Source organism: Entamoeba dispar, genomic scaffold (assembly GCF_000209125.1).
Source record: "Entamoeba dispar SAW760 scf_1105229461231 genomic scaffold, whole genome shotgun sequence".
Lineage (NCBI taxonomy): Eukaryota > Evosea > Mastigamoebida > Endamoebidae > Entamoeba > Entamoeba dispar.
In genome coordinates, this window is record NW_001854589.1 from 29,975 (window position 1) to 47,075 (window position 17,101).

General features: G+C 24.0%; 11 protein-coding genes across 11 annotated transcripts in view, besides 39 other annotated features; 3 read left to right on the forward strand and 8 right to left on the reverse strand.

Annotated features, from left to right (window-relative positions):
• Positions 1-27: 27 nt before the first annotated feature.
• Positions 28-108: a sequence feature (AT_rich).
• A 204-nt stretch (positions 109-312) lies between these two features.
• Positions 313-455: a microsatellite.
• Positions 355-534: a microsatellite.
• Positions 535-652: 118 nt separating this feature from the next.
• Positions 653-721: a sequence feature (AT_rich).
• Positions 722-800: 79 nt separating this feature from the next.
• Positions 801-864: a microsatellite.
• Positions 865-875: 11 nt separating this feature from the next.
• Positions 876-1,056: a sequence feature (AT_rich).
• An 11-nt stretch (positions 1,057-1,067) lies between these two features.
• Positions 1,068-1,184: a microsatellite.
• Positions 1,185-1,197: 13 nt separating this feature from the next.
• Positions 1,198-1,309: a microsatellite.
• A 1-nt stretch (position 1,310) lies between these two features.
• Positions 1,311-1,862: a repeat region.
• Positions 1,784-1,942: a repeat region.
• A 40-nt stretch (positions 1,943-1,982) lies between these two features.
• Positions 1,983-2,016: a sequence feature (AT_rich).
• A 125-nt stretch (positions 2,017-2,141) lies between these two features.
• Positions 2,142-2,248: a microsatellite.
• Positions 2,180-2,311: a microsatellite.
• Positions 2,312-2,531: 220 nt separating this feature from the next.
• Positions 2,532-2,912, reverse strand: EDI_165610 (uncharacterized protein; the record flags this gene model as incomplete). Its single annotated transcript, XM_001738305.1, has 1 exon — positions 2,532-2,912. The coding sequence occupies one exon, from the start codon at positions 2,910-2,912 to the stop codon at positions 2,532-2,534; it is 381 nt and encodes a 126-aa protein (XP_001738357.1).
• Positions 2,913-3,124: 212 nt separating this feature from the next.
• Positions 3,125-3,146: a sequence feature (AT_rich).
• Positions 3,147-3,256: 110 nt separating this feature from the next.
• Positions 3,257-3,412: a microsatellite.
• Positions 3,413-3,439: 27 nt separating this feature from the next.
• Positions 3,440-3,469: a sequence feature (AT_rich).
• Positions 3,470-3,566: 97 nt separating this feature from the next.
• Positions 3,567-3,657: a microsatellite.
• Positions 3,658-3,689: 32 nt separating this feature from the next.
• Positions 3,690-3,791: a sequence feature (AT_rich).
• A 456-nt stretch (positions 3,792-4,247) lies between these two features.
• Positions 4,248-4,268: a sequence feature (AT_rich).
• A 27-nt stretch (positions 4,269-4,295) lies between these two features.
• Positions 4,296-4,326: a sequence feature (AT_rich).
• A 27-nt stretch (positions 4,327-4,353) lies between these two features.
• Positions 4,354-4,434: a microsatellite.
• A 5-nt stretch (positions 4,435-4,439) lies between these two features.
• Positions 4,440-4,529: a microsatellite.
• Positions 4,530-4,880: 351 nt separating this feature from the next.
• EDI_165620 (importin subunit alpha, putative) lies at positions 4,881-6,346 on the reverse strand (the record flags this gene model as incomplete). Its single annotated transcript, XM_001738306.1, has 2 exons — positions 4,881-4,964; positions 5,021-6,346. The coding sequence occupies 2 exons, from the start codon at positions 6,344-6,346 to the stop codon at positions 4,881-4,883; spliced, it is 1,410 nt and encodes a 469-aa protein (XP_001738358.1).
• Positions 4,970-5,012: a sequence feature (AT_rich).
• Positions 5,096-5,116: a sequence feature (AT_rich).
• Positions 5,432-5,468: a sequence feature (AT_rich).
• Positions 5,830-5,874: a sequence feature (AT_rich).
• A 74-nt stretch (positions 6,347-6,420) lies between the features above and the next one.
• Positions 6,421-8,340, reverse strand: EDI_165630 (uncharacterized protein; the record flags this gene model as incomplete). The annotated part of the gene is made up of 1 exon (XM_001738307.1): positions 6,421-8,340. One exon carries the CDS (start codon positions 8,338-8,340, stop codon positions 6,421-6,423), a length of 1,920 nt encoding a protein of 639 aa, XP_001738359.1.
• A 52-nt stretch (positions 8,341-8,392) lies between these two features.
• Positions 8,393-8,473: a sequence feature (AT_rich).
• A 43-nt stretch (positions 8,474-8,516) lies between these two features.
• EDI_165640 (uncharacterized protein) lies at positions 8,517-9,077 on the forward strand (the record flags this gene model as incomplete). The annotated part of the gene is made up of 1 exon (XM_001738308.1): positions 8,517-9,077. One exon carries the CDS (start codon positions 8,517-8,519, stop codon positions 9,075-9,077), a length of 561 nt encoding a protein of 186 aa, XP_001738360.1.
• Positions 9,071-9,092: a sequence feature (AT_rich).
• Positions 9,093-9,143: 51 nt separating this feature from the next.
• EDI_165650 (26S proteasome regulatory subunit S3, putative) lies at positions 9,144-10,565 on the reverse strand (the record flags this gene model as incomplete). The annotated part of the gene is made up of 1 exon (XM_001738309.1): positions 9,144-10,565. One exon carries the CDS (start codon positions 10,563-10,565, stop codon positions 9,144-9,146), a length of 1,422 nt encoding a protein of 473 aa, XP_001738361.1.
• Positions 10,552-10,651: a microsatellite.
• Positions 10,652-10,743: 92 nt separating this feature from the next.
• Positions 10,744-11,061, reverse strand: EDI_165660 (60S acidic ribosomal protein P2, putative; the record flags this gene model as incomplete). The annotated part of the gene is made up of 1 exon (XM_001738310.1): positions 10,744-11,061. One exon carries the CDS (start codon positions 11,059-11,061, stop codon positions 10,744-10,746), a length of 318 nt encoding a protein of 105 aa, XP_001738362.1.
• Positions 10,772-10,815: a microsatellite.
• Positions 11,062-11,075: 14 nt separating the features above from the next.
• Positions 11,076-11,153: a sequence feature (AT_rich).
• An 18-nt stretch (positions 11,154-11,171) lies between these two features.
• Positions 11,172-11,594, forward strand: EDI_165670 (uncharacterized protein; the record flags this gene model as incomplete). Its single annotated transcript, XM_001738311.1, has 1 exon — positions 11,172-11,594. The coding sequence occupies one exon, from the start codon at positions 11,172-11,174 to the stop codon at positions 11,592-11,594; it is 423 nt and encodes a 140-aa protein (XP_001738363.1).
• Positions 11,595-11,617: 23 nt separating this feature from the next.
• On the reverse strand, positions 11,618-12,220 carry EDI_165680 (eukaryotic translation initiation factor 4E, putative; the record flags this gene model as incomplete). The annotated part of the gene is made up of 1 exon (XM_001738312.1): positions 11,618-12,220. The coding sequence occupies one exon, from the start codon at positions 12,218-12,220 to the stop codon at positions 11,618-11,620; it is 603 nt and encodes a 200-aa protein (XP_001738364.1).
• A 497-nt stretch (positions 12,221-12,717) lies between these two features.
• Positions 12,718-12,787: a sequence feature (AT_rich).
• A 15-nt stretch (positions 12,788-12,802) lies between these two features.
• On the reverse strand, positions 12,803-14,365 carry EDI_165690 (uncharacterized protein; the record flags this gene model as incomplete). The annotated part of the gene is made up of 1 exon (XM_001738313.1): positions 12,803-14,365. One exon carries the CDS (start codon positions 14,363-14,365, stop codon positions 12,803-12,805), a length of 1,563 nt encoding a protein of 520 aa, XP_001738365.1.
• Positions 14,366-14,701: 336 nt separating this feature from the next.
• Positions 14,702-14,747: a sequence feature (AT_rich).
• A 47-nt stretch (positions 14,748-14,794) lies between these two features.
• Positions 14,795-14,887: a sequence feature (AT_rich).
• Positions 14,888-15,016: 129 nt separating this feature from the next.
• Positions 15,017-15,037: a sequence feature (AT_rich).
• A 47-nt stretch (positions 15,038-15,084) lies between these two features.
• Positions 15,085-15,121: a sequence feature (AT_rich).
• Positions 15,122-15,203: 82 nt separating this feature from the next.
• Positions 15,204-15,259: a sequence feature (AT_rich).
• A 51-nt stretch (positions 15,260-15,310) lies between these two features.
• Positions 15,311-15,440: a microsatellite.
• Positions 15,441-15,447: 7 nt separating this feature from the next.
• EDI_165700 (histidyl-tRNA synthetase, cytoplasmic, putative) lies at positions 15,448-16,968 on the forward strand (the record flags this gene model as incomplete). Its single annotated transcript, XM_001738314.1, has 1 exon — positions 15,448-16,968. One exon carries the CDS (start codon positions 15,448-15,450, stop codon positions 16,966-16,968), a length of 1,521 nt encoding a protein of 506 aa, XP_001738366.1.
• Positions 16,949-17,094: a sequence feature (AT_rich).
• The window catches only part of EDI_165710 (uncharacterized protein), a gene marked incomplete at both ends in the record, with an annotated part of 789 nt that continues 738 nt past the window's right edge, over positions 17,051-17,101 (reverse strand). The window contains one exon of the mRNA XM_001733368.1: positions 17,051-17,101. This exon is cut by the window's right edge and continues 738 nt beyond it. Coding sequence (XP_001733420.1) covers positions 17,051-17,101 — 51 coding nt within the window.

The following is a 17,101-nucleotide window of genomic DNA, read 5'->3' on the forward strand; positions in this document are numbered from 1 at the left end:
ATCATTTATAATTTAGAACAATTTAGCATAAAATGATATAAAATATAAAGAAATATAAATGATTATAGAATGAATATTTAATTTACATTTTTATTTTTTATTTTTTTAGGAGCAAAATAATAAAAACTATTATTTTATTGATTCAAATATTTTGCCCCTTTTTCTTTTTGTATTTTTTTATTTAGATGTATTATTTCTTTGCTTATTTTGGTTCACTTTTCTTACCAATTCTTTGTTATTTCACTCATACTTTTCTCTTCATTAATTTCACACACTTTTAATTTCAATCTTTAATAATAGATGTGGTTGTGCTCTTTGTTTTGATACTTGTTTAATCTTATCATTTTCTTTTATTTTATTCATTTATTATTTATAATTCTCTTCATTATTTTCTTCTTTCTTTTTCTAATTATTCTTCATCTTTTGTTCATTTAATCTTCATATTAACTTTTATTGATTTAAAGTCACTCATTAAGATCTTCTTTCTTATTTCATTCATCATAACCTATTCATTCATCGTTTCATTTCTTTATTGTTATACTCATATTCTAATCATTTATTTTGCCTTCTTAAATATCATTCTTTTAATTTCTTCATTATTTTCATCTAATTTTCATTAATCTCATTGAATTTGTGTTAACACATTCTTCTCTATTATATATTCATTTATTATCAATTGATTAAATTCATATTCATATTTAAATATTAATGAAATATTAATGAGTGAAGTGAATGTTATGTTTTAGAAATATGTTAATAAATAGAATTTGTATAAACTATCATTTATTATTTAAATTTCATCATTTTATGTTAATTATATTTTATATTTTATTCTTTTATTTTGATTTGTTTTCAGTTTATTTTTGATGGTAATGAATAAAAACATTATATAATGAATAATTAATAAGTTTAATTGAAGTGTAAATAATGAATAATTATTAATTACCATTATTCATTTACTTTTCATCATTTTAAATTTCATTTATCTATCATTAAATATACAAATAATCAAAGAAATAAAAATATCAAATAAGAAATAAATGATTATATTTTAATGAATAGAAATGAATAGAATATAGAAATAAAAGAAAGAAATAAAAATAAATAACAAAAAGAATAAATAAATGTTATTAAAAACATAAAATGAACTTAATAATAAATATGAGATTAAATAACAAAAATAATGAAATGTGATATATAACAATAAAATAAATAATGTTATTAAAAATAAAAAGAACTTAAAAATAAATAATAATGGAAATAACAACATCAACATCAAATAACATATCAAATGATAAAACAAATAAAATAATTAAACAAATAGAAGAATGGACAGAAAGAAGAATAAATGATGTTATATTTGATTCAGATATTGATGATTGGAATATTGATACATCAGTGTTTGATCAAAGAATAATAAATAAAGAACATATAATAATTATTATTGAAGATACAAATGGAAATAAATTTGGAGGATATGTTAATGAGAAAATTGATAAAATTGGTAATTGGAACTGGATAAATGATTCAAAATCATTTTTATTTTCATTAAAATCAAAAAGAAGAATACAAAGAATGATGAAATTTGATATTAATGATCCACAACATACATTTTATTTATGTAATCAATCAGATGATAGTTTGTTTGCATTTGGAGGTGGAAATGATATCTGCATTTATAAAGAAAATGATAAAATAGAATCATATTGTTATCAATGTTCATTTGAATATAAAGGAATATCAAATGCACTTTGTGGAAAGTGTCATTTCATACCAAAAAGAATTATTGTAATTGAAATGAAATAATTTTTATTCATTATCATTTATTTGAAATATAAAAATAAAAAAGAATAAAAGATAAATAAAAATATAATAAAATATTTATTTTATTCTTTTTTATTTATTTTTTATTTTATTTATTTTATTTTATATTTCTTTGTTTATGTTAGTTTATCAAAAATAAAGGAATAATAAATGAGAAGAAAAAATTAAATGAATATAAATATTAAAATTAATGGATGAGAGTGGTACATTTATATGAATTAACAAATCATTAAATACATGAAATGATCAACTAAAGTGGTGTAATATTTATACAGGTAAAATATCATTAATTGAACAGATATTATTAAACTATATTGTAAATAAAAACATACAAATTGATAAACATGATTTAATGAATATGATTAAAAATAACTAAATTAAATGTAAAATAAATATAATAAATAATGAAGAAATAAAGAATAAAATCAAACTATTCTTCAATATAATAAAATAAGTAGAACCAAAAGAAGAATATAAAAAGAGAAGTGGTTATTGTGTTGAAACATAAAATAAAGTAAAACAAATATAATAATTATGAGATATTTAATACAAGAATGTGGAAACCACGAGGTGAACATAGAGATATAAAACTAGTTCATAAACAATACACTTGATAGAATGAAATAATCTCAAATATACAAAATGAAATATAAAAATCAATATCTACTGAAACTAAATTAACTATTCTTTATTACCAAAATGTGTATCTAACAAAGATACAATTCTTCATTTTGATCAGTTCCATCAATTAATTTTTCTATTTTGCTTGTACTATTGAGAAATCCTGGGTATGTTCTTTCTTGAAGATATCCTTTATTATTTTGATATTCTTTTGAGAGTTTTGTTGCTACTTTTGATACATTAGAACAAACATGAAGTCCTAATGCAATGTTACCACTAATTTCTGCATATGTATTTAAGTCTTTACTCAAGTCTTGTGTTGATTCAAAACAACTGAATAAAGATGATAAACAAGAACATGCCATACTTACAGAATAACTTGTTTCTGATACTTCTGCTGTCCATTTTGTTATTTCATTTCCATTTTCTTTCATAAACTTTGTAGTTGAATCAATAATTGATTCCATTCAAATGTTGAAAGATAAAATAAACATATGGGTATTGAATTTATGATCTAGGTTATTTAGGAATTGAAAATAACACACAAATTAATTTCAAGTTGTTAAAAAATAAAAAATTAGCATCATTCTTCAGTAAATATTATACAACTAAATAGACATTTGAATTAAAATGAAATGTCACTCTATTTGTTTAACAGAAAATATACAAAATAGATTTCAAATATTTAAATTAAAATTATTGTGGTATTAGAATAATATTAGTTAATCAATATATTGAACTTATTAATGAAAATGTCAATTATGATAAGAACAAAATGGTATTCAAATACATTCAATGATTCATATTTTTGAATTACAATGAAATCAGAAATATAAATTGTATCATAAGTCAAGATTATAGAAAAAGAAATAAATAAGATTAACAATGAAGAATGATAAAAACATTAAAATAATTGATAATAAAAGATATAATATTAGTTTACATAAAAATAAATAAATGAAAATGATATTTCAATATGATGAATTAAAGTTTGTATTTAATTATTTATTTCATTATTTATAAAGAAAGATAAAGAAACAAAATAATAAGAACTTCAATTAACTGATGAATAGATTTATAAACTGAGAAGAATTATTATATTTATAGAAATCATATTGATGATATTATGATATAATAAATAAATATTTAAATAATATATACATAAAATGATATTATTAAATACAAAATCAAATAATTTATTTAATTTTATATCAAAAATAACAATTCTAAGTATTCTCCAACACTATAAATATTCATTATTTTTATTTTCATTAACTGAATAACATATTTTAAATAATAATAAAATGTTTATAATAAGATATATTTCTATATTCATTTATTATTATCACATATTTTATGTTTAGTTTTGTTCATTCTTCTTTATGTTTTATAAAATCATAAATTCTATAATAAATCAATAATTAAGATTGAAGACAACAATTTATTATTCATTAATACAACAATAACACGTTAATTATTGATTTTTTGATTAATAGATTTGGTTAATAAAAGAAACATTTAATAATAAAACAATACAACAAATAGTAAGAAATTTAATTGAACATGATACTAAATCATGACAGAGTGATAATTATCTTTAAATAATACTTTTCAAAGAACAAAAATATCAAGAAGATATGTTATCATTCAAATAACTCTAAGTGTGAAGAAATTACTTCTCAAATCATCCAATAAGATTATAATTAATTTGAAATTTATTCTTAAATAAACATTTTGAGAAGATTTACAAAAGTTAAATAAGAAATGAATAAGAAGATAAATATTTGGAGTTGATGTTCAAGAATAATTATTTAATTAATATTGGAATAGTTCAAAATTGATGATAATACAATATATATTAAATTCAAAAAATAAATATTAGTATAAAGGAGTTTAATTAAAAGAATGTAATAATAATGATAAAATAGATAATAATAATAATAATAATAATAATAATAATAATAATAATAATAATAATAATAATAATAAAGAATAAAAAAAAGAGTTTAAGAAGATAAAAGTGAGAAATGAAAGAGATGAAGAAAAATAAAAATGAGAAAACAAAGAATTTAAAAGAAAAGTAATTGAAATAGTTAAGCACTCAACAAGTGACATAACTAAATTATATCATTTAGTTCATGTTATTGACTATGGAAGAGAAGGTGTTTCTTTAAGTATTGACTTAATTTTTATTCAAACATAAAAACAGTACTAGGTTTATACATTTATTTATAAGAACATCAAGCACTAACAATAGATTAAAAAAGAACACACTAGTTGTTAAGTAGATGATTGTTAATGAAATTACCTCTTGTTAAGACTTAAAGAATGATGTAAAATCAGATTATGAAAAAATATCCTATTTGTTGAGATGGTTAAATACCTTTATTTTGTTATTTTTCTCTATAAAAATAAAAACAAAGCAGAAAAATTAATTAAAGTTCGTCGTCTTCAAATGCAAAATAATTATCCAAAATAAATTGAGCTCTTTTTCTGATAGTTGAATTCTTAGAGCTTAACTACCAAATAAATATCTTTAAATAAATAATAAAAAGTAATATAAAAATGAACAAACTGAAAGATCTTCGCAAATACTTTCAAAATAGAATTGTTCTAAAATTGATGTTAAATCTAAATTAACATCATCAGCAAATTTTAAAATATTTAATATCCCTTTTAAAGTAATAGAAATTAGTTGTTGTTTTTTTATTTCAGTATTATGGTTTTGTAATATTTGAATAAGTATTGGAAGTATTCCAATACTTTTTTGAAGAGTTAAAGATAATAATTCATTCGAACAACCATATATATAATTTGCTAATGTCCACTCAATATTTTCTTTGACAAAAGTTCTTTGTTCATATTCATAAGAATGTATAAGTAATTCAATAAAACCATTACTTTCAAATTGTTTAATTATTTCAATATTTTCACATGCAGCAATATTTGAAAGAATTTGATAAACATCTGCAATTTGATCATCTTGATTTTTTTTAATTAATTCTTTTAATATATCTAATATTCCATATGAAATCATTTTCTCTACAATAAATTCATTTTTAACTATCATATTATTTGCAATTTTTATTGAAGGAATTGATAATTTTATACTATCATTTGGTAAATATTGAATAACTTTTTCATAGACAATATTGTTATCAATTAAATCACTGAACTTTGATTTACTACTTACATAATAAAATGCCCATAATGCATCTGAAATAGAATCAATATCATAAATGTCATTTATTTGAACTAAGAAATATTGTATATATTGACTAACCTCATTATAATTTATTATGGTTCCTCTGCACATATTAAGAAAGAGCCATGATATTGCATGTTGTAATGATTTATCGGACTTATATTTTTGAAAAAGTGTTGAATAAATATTAATAATATTAAATTGTGAAATAATTAATTTTAATTCATCAAATGCACTAATATTTGAAAGAATATAAATTGTAGAAATAACTATTGAAATATTATCACTTTGTAATAATAAGTGAACATGAGAACTAAACCCACTATCAAGAAGATGCCTTGAGGATTCTGCACTAAGTGAACAAAAATCATTTAATAAAAAAAGAGTGTCAAGCAATGATGGTGTTTCCATATTTGGTAATGTTCTAACTAAATACGGAATAATCCCAGATTTAATTATTAATGATTGTTGTAATGATTCATTTGATAAATATGATCTTAGTGTTGGAATTAATGATAAATTTCCTTGGTTCATTACTTCATTACATTGTTGAGAAATAACCTCAATTGTTGGTAATATTGGAATAGTAACAACCTCACTACCAATTTGATTTCTTCTTTGTTCCATCATTTCTCTCCTTCGACTTCTTCTCATATCATTTCTTACTTCTTGTTTATCTTTTAATATTTGTTCCATTCTTCAATTACTTTTGAGTTTTCAATTAAAAGGGTTTAGGTAAATAACATAAAAATAAATAAGAAAAAATTGTTTTATGAAATATAAGTGTAAATGTCTTTGTTAGAATCATATTCCAAATATTCTTTGATTACCATTTCATCAAGGTAAGGTTGAATAATTTTTGAATCAATAACTAAATCATCAGATTGTATCATAGAAATAATTTGTTTTTTTGTTGCTGATTTGGCTCTTTTCATTGTTCTAACAATCTTGGATTGAATAGCTAAACTAGTATCTTTGATGAGTAACTCTTCCTTTATTTTTTGTTTTGAAATTACTTTATGTGTTGAAATATTAATGTCTTCCTGAATTGGAATTATTTTATTATTTGTATCAATTAAATTCATTTTCTTTAAAAATGAAATAACACCCTCTCCACCAACAACTTTGTTTTTAAATTCTTCTTCTGTTAGATTTCCTTCACTCGCCATAATTAATGCTACTGCCTGATTATGATTTAATGTATGAATTCCGTTACACCCATTAAATTGTATATTATAAATTGATGACTTGTGTAAGAATCTTAACATTCTTTTAATATATTTTTTATGATAAAATCCAACAAACATGACAATAATGGGTTTTAAAGCTTCTAATGGTGGTACAGAAACAAACGTTAATGGCCAAATATGATTAGTACCGATCAAAACATTAACTTGCATTGATGTATGTAGACATTGATAATATGTTGTTTCCATAAATTGACGAGATAATTCTGAAGACTCTTTTGAATCAGCAATCATTCGTTTTGTTCTATAAATGAAACTACCTCCAGTTGATGGATTAATAGACTGTAAAAATTGATGTGGAATTGTTTTTCCATTAACTAGAGCAACTCCAATGAATGATATTAACGAAGTATGAATAGAATCTTTAATTTCACAAATCTTATATAATTCCATTGCAACGTTGGTTTTATCATCTTTCATCAATTCAGCAGCAACTGTTTTAACACCAAACCCTTTAGACAATAAATTATTTAGAACATTTTTAAGATTACTATTAAAATCTGAAACTTCTGGATAATGTGTTTGTATAAACTTTTTCCAATAAAGATAATTAACAACAATCTGCTTTTCTTCTTTTTCTTTAAAATCATTTTCTAAGAACTCTTTTAATACTTCATCAAATTTAGTAGAAAGTCCAATAGTTTTTGAGGCATGATAAGTTGTTTGAACTTGTTCAAAATTTGAAGTGAAATGTTGAATAAAAGTAGAAGTAAACTTCTCTAATGAATCTTGATCAAATACTTTAGCATATAACACTTTTTCTACATCCTCTCGAACAGATAAAGGAACTGTCTTTTCACAATAATGATGGATGACAACGAAATTATTTTCGAGATTATTAAAATGATTTAATACAAAAGTACAATATTTTAAGATTTCTTGTGTTTTATTATCTTCTTGACTGATGTATGAAGAACAACTTGCCATATCCCATAAACTAGTGTAGAATTGAGTTAATTTTAATTCTGCCTTTTTAGAAAGTTCAGTATTGGAAAGTATATAATAATCCATTTCTTTGTTAATATTAGGATCTAGTTGACTAACAAGAGGGGTATAAAAATAATTTCTAAGTCCATTTAGGAAGATTTGTTCTGGTGTTGGGAAAGAAGAGAATTTTTGAGATCTGATCATTGGAATAGTTATATAGATGGGATATAATAATGTTTTCATCATCTTTCTAAGATGAGATAGTGTTTGAACAAATGTTAGATATGAAGCCAAAATTTTATTTGGTGAGAAAGATTCAAAAGTCTTTAAGACTTTAACAAAGAATTCTTGTAAAGATTTATCTAATAACTCATATAACTGACATACTCTATCAGTGGTTTGATGAGAAATTATTTCAGATACCATAGAATTAATTTTCATAACTTCAGAAATAGACGGTGATTCTCCGTTAATACTTTTTAGTAATATCGTCCAAATAGTATTGAACAACTTCATCTGACTTTTAAAAAATTTTTAGTTTCTTTTTAAAAGAACTATTAAGTTGTCGATTAAATTTTTTTTTTTTTATTTTAAGTTTAAAAAAAAAAACATAAAAAAGATATTAAAAACATTTTTATTTCTAAAAAAAGGTATTAGGTTTTTAGAAAAAAAATTGAGGAGAAACAATACCAATGGACAATGACTGGATGCCTTATGCAAATGAACCTGAACCACCTCAGGGGCAACTTATTCCATTTATCACATCACCACCACAACTCTGTGAAGAAGTTATAAAATTATTAGGAGTTACAGAAAAAGATAAAATAATTGATGTTGGATGTGGAGATGGTAGGATAGTTATTAGTGCAGTTGAATCAACTCATTGTAAAGGAGTTGGGATTGACATAAACCAAGATTTGATTAATGGTTGTATAAAAGAAATGAATGAAAAAAATTTAAATAATTCTCTTCACTTTCAAGTCGATGACTTTTCACGACCAGATTTTGATTTTTATCAGTGTGATTGTGTATGTTTTTATTTTGTCCCAAGAATTATTAAGATGATGAAACCGAAAATATTAGAATATTTAAGAGCAGACCATTCAAGAAGATGTGTTTCAATAAGGTTTCCAATAAAAAATATTATTCCAACAAAGGTGAATGAAGCAATGAAGCTTTATTATTATGATTGGCAAAGTAAAGAAGGTAAATATGGAACTAATGAAGATGATTGTTTGTTACCAGCATTTTAAATAAATTAATTAAAAGAGAAAAAAAGTCAATTAATTATTTTTCTTTTTCAATGATATTCTTAATAATTAGCGCATATTTCCAATAATACCGTTATCATGAATATCAACATTGAAATAAGCACCAGATTCTAATACTCTCTTTGTATTATCTTCAAAGATCATAGCTTTTTCAATGTCTCTTTGTAATTGCATACATCCACGAATTCTATTTTCTAAAATAATTTGAGGTTCATTACTAGTATAAATATCTAATGTATTTTTACCAATTAATATTTGATTTTTATGATCAATTACTGCATCTATAACATTATCTTGAATACATTTAGCAACAATAAATTCAGTGTCTTCAACACTATCTAATTGGAGTTTCTTTTGAATTTCAGATAATCCAATTCTACTGTATGAGACATAAATCTTTCTAATAGCAGTTTTAATAACATTTTGTCTAATACGAATAACTAATCCATTTGTTTTGTCTTCTGTAAACCAATCTTTAAATTCTTCAACTACTTTCTTAAACTCTTCTAAATCACCTATTTGAACTGCTTGAGTTAACCTATAATATGGAAGAAGTGCTTTTAACATTCCATTTTGTAAAAATACATTTCTTCTTGGAATTTCTCCCATTAACAATTGAACAAGAGTTAACCATTTAGTTACACAAACATGAAATCCATATGCTTTTGGTAATTGTGGTGCTTTTCTTATAGCAGTTGTTAATGAGTCATAAGCATCTGAATATTTTAAATGAATACATTGAATTCTTCCAAGGTAATAATAATAACGTGCTTGTTGTTGATTAGAGACACTTTGGTTAATTAAACTTTTTGTAATAAATTTTTCACAAACAGAGTATTGTGACGTAGCTAAATAACAACGAACAATGAGATTAGTTAATGTAGCTTTTGTTTCATTAGCTTGTCTTAATGTTGCTGTAGTATGGGCTATTAATAATTGATCAATAATAGTTACTTTACAAAGCTCTGCAGCACGTTCATAATAAAAGTATAATTTTGCAATTAAGGCATCTGTAGAAATATGTAACAAATGTGCACGACTAATTGATTGCTGTGCCCAAAAGAAAGCTTCTGGATATTTTTGATTATCAAGACAAGCAATAACTACTAATAATAATATATAACTTTCTATTTCTAAATCACCAATTGGTAATACTTCATTTAATGTAACTGAAGGTAATGGTTGAAGAATATTAACATCATTTCCTGATGATGGAAAATGTGAAATAGTAAATGACCTCAATGGAGAATATAATAATGAAGTTGTTTTAATATGTTTTTCTACAGCACTAAGAAGAATGTTAGGTCTAAATAAATGTTTACGTAACCATGCCGTTTGGTGATTTAATTTATTCATTAATCGTTCTCCTTTTTCTGTAACACTTTTTTGAATAATTTGAATAGCACTATTAATAGTGTTAATTACTTGATTATCTAATTGATCAATTCCCTTTTGAATTTCTACTTCCATTTCCTTTTTATTTGATTTTTTAGTACTTGAAGTTTTTATTTTTTCTTTTTTTTTTATTTTGAAGTTTTATTTCTTTTCTCACTATTTCAAAAACTTACTTATTACTTTCCTAAAATTTTGTTTTACTAAACAAAAATATTGTTATAAAAAAAGGTTTAAATAACACAAAGCATTTTAATTAGAAGAGATCACCAAATCCTCCGAAGTCTTCCTCTTCTTCTTCTTCTTTTTTCTCTTCTTTCTTTTCTTCAGCTTTAGTTTCAGTTTGTGTGGTGGTGGCAGCTGGAGCAGCGGCTGCAACAGCCATTGATCCCATCTGTTTCTTTCCAGCTTCAATTACTTCCCAAACGTTTTTACCATTCATGGCATCAAAAACTTCTTTGATTTTACTCTCATCGATTTCAGCACCAGCAGCAGTAAGAATTTCTTTAACCTTGGCTTCTTCTGCGTGTTCGTGTCCAATAGTACAAAGGATATAAGCAGCGATGTATTGCATAGTGGTTGAAAGGGTTATTTTTTTTAGTTTTAATAATTTCCTTTTATTAATTATAGTTTTAATATAATAAAATTATATTAAATATAAATAAAGAACTAAGAATTTCATAAATGTATAATAATTTAGGACTACGAACAGTCCGTGGAACTGGTACTTCCGGGTATGTTCAAATGAGTAAGTCATACTTAAAAAAGAATACTGAAAATGTTGGTAGTCAGTACTACATGACTAAACCAAAAAAAAATAATTTTATCGATCAGGAGATTGTTGAACATGAATTACGAAGAAAGGTAGAAATTATGGTATTAGAATGGGCAGAAAAAAATTGTAAAACAATGGATGAAAAATCAAAACAAGAAAAAATTAATGAACAAAGAAAATATTATAAAGAAAAAATTAATGACGAAATAATTAATAAAAAGAAAGAGTTAGAAAGAATTAGAAAAGCTTGTAAAGTGAAAGAAAGTCAAGACAAAGACTTTGATATTACTACAGAAGTGTTAAAAAGAATTATTGAAGAAAATAATAACTAATTGTTTATTAATATTGTTTGATATTATAAACTGATAACATTGAAGAAACGTCCATCAACAGAGTCTTGGTGAATATGGAAGACTATTTTTTCCTGGTCAAGGTCAAGAATTGATTTAAACTTACTTCCAATCAATTTCACAGCCTTGGAGTCATCATGCTCTCCTACCCATAAAGAAATCCTTATTTGATTTTTTTTACAATTAAAAACACATCCTTTGACTAACTCACTTGAAGGGAAGTCTTCTCCAATACATGCTAAAATAGTGTTTAACCACTTTTCCTCAATTCCTTCATTCTTCATAGTTTTGCCACAATAATGAATCCATCTACCTCCATTTTTGTTTTGTTCATCTTCCCATTTTGGTTCAATACCTTTTCTAAAGAGATAATAACTACTCATACAAACTAAATCAGAGGCTTTAATAATATTGTTATACATTCTCCAAAAGTTTTCGACAGTACCAAAACAATAAACCTCTTTTGTGTTTGATCCATAAGGGATACTTTCATTTGAAGGTTGGTCATACCATAATGTCCATGAAGAATTTAATTTATGTTGACCATCAATAGGCTCAGCATTTAATGTCATAGTCAATTGATGTGGTTCTAATACTCTCACACTCATATAACTATAATAACTGTTTATGAAATATTTCCAAACGTTTATATAGCAATAAAGATTAAAAAGTGAGAATTGACAAAAAAAAACGATATAATCACTTTCCTTTTGAGGATCTTAAATTAGATTTAAGTTTATTTCTTTTCAAAGTTTACTATGAAAATATCTAATTGTCTTTCTCTTTATCAGAACATTTAGGATTTATTTAATCAAATCTGAAGACACTAGACTGAAACCCATATGTTTCATTGTAATAATTAGCTTATTTATTATTAGTTAATAGAAAAGAGTCTTGACTATTTAGAGTGTATGAACATAAATTTTAATTTGTTTAGTACTTTGTGTGTGGAGAAGTAGAAAAAAGATTGTTGTTAGAAAATGTTCTTTTTACTTATCTAAAGTATAACCATTAATTTTAACAAACAAACTCATGTCAAAGAATTGTTATTATTTCTATTATTCGTTGTGTTATCAATAATCTAATTTCATCAGGGTAATTTCACATATTATTATATATTATTGTTATTTGTTATGGTTAAAAAAGAAAATCAAAAAAAATTGTTAATAAAAATACAATGATGTTTGACCTTAAAAAAAGTTCTTTTTGATTTGGTTCTCCTCAGCTAGTGCTTCTGTTAGTGCTTCATGAAACTTTGCTACTATGATAGGTTGTTCATATTTTAACATGCAAATAATTAGTTGAAGGTCTGCTTTTTGTAAGTCAAGACAAGACTCCATTTTTTCTATTATTGTTTTACCAAATGGTATGTTTAGTGTCAATAGTTCATTATATAGAATACTTGCTTTACTCATTAATAAGATTGATATCTCTTTAAATAGGTATTCAGCTATTAATGTTTTACGTTTATCAATTAATTCAATAGATCGTTTTACAAGATCTTCAATAATAAATTCATGGTCCAAAGGGAGTAATAATTCAATTGGACTTATTTGAGGGAATGGATTTTCAAGTTTTAGTGCTTTGTCAATGGTGTTAATGAAATAACTTGCTCTTGAGGCATAATAAGAAATTATATTAACTTCTTTCATTGTCTCTACTGAAAGTTGTTTTGTTACAATGAGACATAAAGGAAATGGAAAAATAAAATAATCTGTTGATTCGATAGTTGTAACAAATTGAACAGTAAAAAATGGATTGATTTGAACAGTAAGATTATTTGAGTGTAACTCCATCATTGTTGAAGAAGAAAACTGATCTAATAATAATGAGATATCATTAATTTCATCAGTAGAAGTTGGGATACAAACTGTGTAATAACTTCGAAGATAACCAGAAATAATTGATGAAATATATCGAGCACGTTCCATAAATGAATGGCCTTCATAAATGAATTGTAATTGAAGATGATATTGTTTTTTTGAGTATAACAATTGAATAAATTCATCAATTTTATCAATAAATGTAAGTAATTGTTCATTAAGGTAATTTGTAGATTCTTCCTTGTTTACTGTGATATTTAATAATTGATAATAAAAGAAAATACGATTAATATAATCATAAAATGAATCATGGAATGATTTATGATTGATTATTCCTTTAGGCAAATACACTCCAACATCAACAACAATCACTGGATATCCTGTTGGACATGTAACCATAAATGGTATATGAAGAGTAAAAACAACAATATCAACATCATTTTCATCAAATTTTTGAACTCCAAACTCATATTGATAATATGTTGGAATATGTGTAGTTTGAATTCTTATTTCTGTTGGTCTATCAACATGAATTGATGCTTTTAAAGGAATTGATTTATAATATTGATTCATTCCATAACTTTTAATTTTATTTTGTATTTCTTGTATCCGAGGGGTATTTTGACAATATTCCATCATTAATTGACGTTTAGCCAAATCTGGATAAGACATAATATTCAATAAAAATACATGACTTCCATGTTGCTCTTTTCTAAGTTTAAATGTTCTTGGTATTTTCCAATGAGTTTCAGTTAGTAAGTCCTTAGTTGTTACTTCACCTAATAGTGTTTGAAAATTCCCCCAGATAACTCCCCAATGATCATGGAGGTTATGTGAAGCCATAGACTTAATTTTAAAGAAGGAGCTTTTGAGTCTACTTGGTGATTCATTAATTTCAAGAGCCTCTGAACGAGGGATCTTATAAGACATTACACTAAAAACTTAATTTCTAATTCTTTTTTTTCTTCTGCAAATTCCATTAATACAGAAAGTTCTTAGTTTTTGGAAAAAGATTAAAAAAGAAGAATGTTTTTTTCTATAAATATTCATACTCTTTAAAAGAAAATAAGAAAAAATCAAAATAAGATTCAATATTGATTGTTTAATGATTGAGTAGGTCTTTGTATTAACTATTTTAACTGTTTACCATTTTTTCTTTAATTATATTTAATGGTTACCTTTCCAATATGTTTGTTATATTCAATGAAATAATTTCTTGATTTTTTTAGAATTACTTAACCACAAATTCTTTACATTAATATTCTCTTTATTATATTTAAATAAAATTTTGTTTTTTCTATTTGTTTTTTTACTTGTAATGCGATTTTTTTAGTTGAAAAATATTCATTCTAAATCATGATAAATATAATTCATTAAAATTACTTTATAAAGTATACTACTATGTTAATTGATATTTTTTTTAGTGAATTAAAAATTATAATAAAATTTATAGAATAAAGTCTTATATTTGTTTATCTGTCCTATCATATATTATTCTCCTTTTTGTTAAAACACCTCTAATAAATCAAAATTTAAAGAAGAATGATTCAATAAAATTATACAAACTAAAATTCCCTTATCTAATTATTTAATATAAAAATTGTTTGACTTTTCTTTTCTTATCGGTGTTCTAATAATTACAAAATCACTAATAATTATATAAAACATTAAATAAGTTATTTAATAGGGAGGCAGAAATACCTTTTTGAAAAATATTAGTGAAACAAATTTCGGACATTCTAAGTTGTTAGAAGATAATAAATTTTCGAAAAAAATTAAATTATAATGCAAAATTATTATTATTTTAAAAATTATGAATTTAAAGAAGATTTTTTATTGAGGAAATCTTTCAAAAGATTTTCTTTTATTAGTTTTATAAAAACAAAAAAAATAAAACAAAATAATAAAAATGATTTAAATATATTATTATAAATGAAAGAAAAACACAAGACAATAAAATTGAGAAAAACAAAAAAATAGGGTTCAACAAAATGATCAATACAATTTAGATTATGTCTACTGAACCAGTTACCAACAAGGAAGTTAAAGAAGTAACTCAACAAAATACTCCAAAACAACCAAAAAAAGAGACAAAAAAAGAACAATTAAAATTCCTTGTAAAGACGCCTAAAGGAACTCGTGATTATTTCCCTAAAACAATGAATGCAAGAGAGACTGCTATTCAAACTATCACTAGATGCTTCAAAAGACATGGGGCTGTTACTATTGATACTCCAGTATTTGAATTAAAAGATATTCTCACTTCAAAATATGGAGAAGAAGGAGGAAAACTTATTTATGATTTAGCTGATCAAGGAGAAGGTGAAAAGTTATCAATGAGATATGATTTGACTGTTCCTTTTGCAAGATACCTTGCTACTAATGGAGTTAAAAAGATTAAAAGATATCAAATTGGTAAGGTTTATAGAAGAGATCAACCATATATGACACGTGGAAGACAAAGAGAATTTTGTCAATGTGATTTTGATATTGCAGGTGAATATGATCCAATGATTCCTGATGCAGAAATTGTATCTATTCTTAATGAAGTTTTAACTGATTTGGAGATTGGAACATTTAGAATTAAGATTAATCATAGAAAACTTTTAGATGCAATTTTTGTTCTTGCAGGTGTTCCAAGAGAAAAATTCCCAGCAATTTTTAGTGCAGTAGATAAATTAGATAAAGTTTCATGGGAAGATGTTGAAAAAGAGATGGTAGAGGTTAAAGGACTTGATAGGGCTGTTGCACAAAAAGTTGGAGAATATGTTAAAATGCATGACAAACCAAAGGTAATGTATCAAAAACTTGTTGATATGAAATTAGGAGAAACAGCTAAAGATGCAATGAATGATATGAAATTATTGATTGAATATTGTGATGCATTAGGATGTTTAGATAATGTTGAATTTGATATGAGTCTTGTTAGAGGATTAGATTATTATACAGGAGTTATTTTTGAAGCAGTGATGGTAGTTGGAAATACATCTGTAGGATCTATTGCAGGTGGAGGAAGATATGATAATTTAGTCGGTATTTTCGGAGCAAATAAGATTCCATGTGTTGGATTTTCAGTTGGACTTGAAAGAATTATGATTATATTAGAAGAGAAATTAAGTAAAAACTCTAAATTATATGAAGCTCAAACTGAGGTATTTGTTGCTTCTGTTGATAAGAATAGACTTATTAATAGACTTCAATATTTAAATAGACTTTGGGAAGCTGGTATTTATGCAGAAACATTACAAAGAGTAAATCCAAAAATTAAACAAGAATTGAGAGATGCAGATGAAATTGGATGTAGGTTTGCTGTTATTTTTGGTGGTTCTGAATTGGAAGAAAAGAAAGTTGTTTTGAAAAATTTAATTACTCAAAAACAACTTACGATCGATGATGATCAACTTGTTCCTGCTCTTGTTTATCGTTTGACACACAAAAGTACTTATTTAACTGAAGACCCTGAAATGTTTGCTAGTGAAGAAGAGGTCAAACAATTTAGACAAGCAAGACATCAATTAAATGTATTTAATTAAATTTAAATACAATAAACATTTAATTGAGAAGTTTTGAATGTAAATATTAATTTTTATTTATTTTAATTCTATAATTGATATGTTAAAAATATAAAGTATTGTATCTAATAAAATATTTATTTAAATCAGAAAT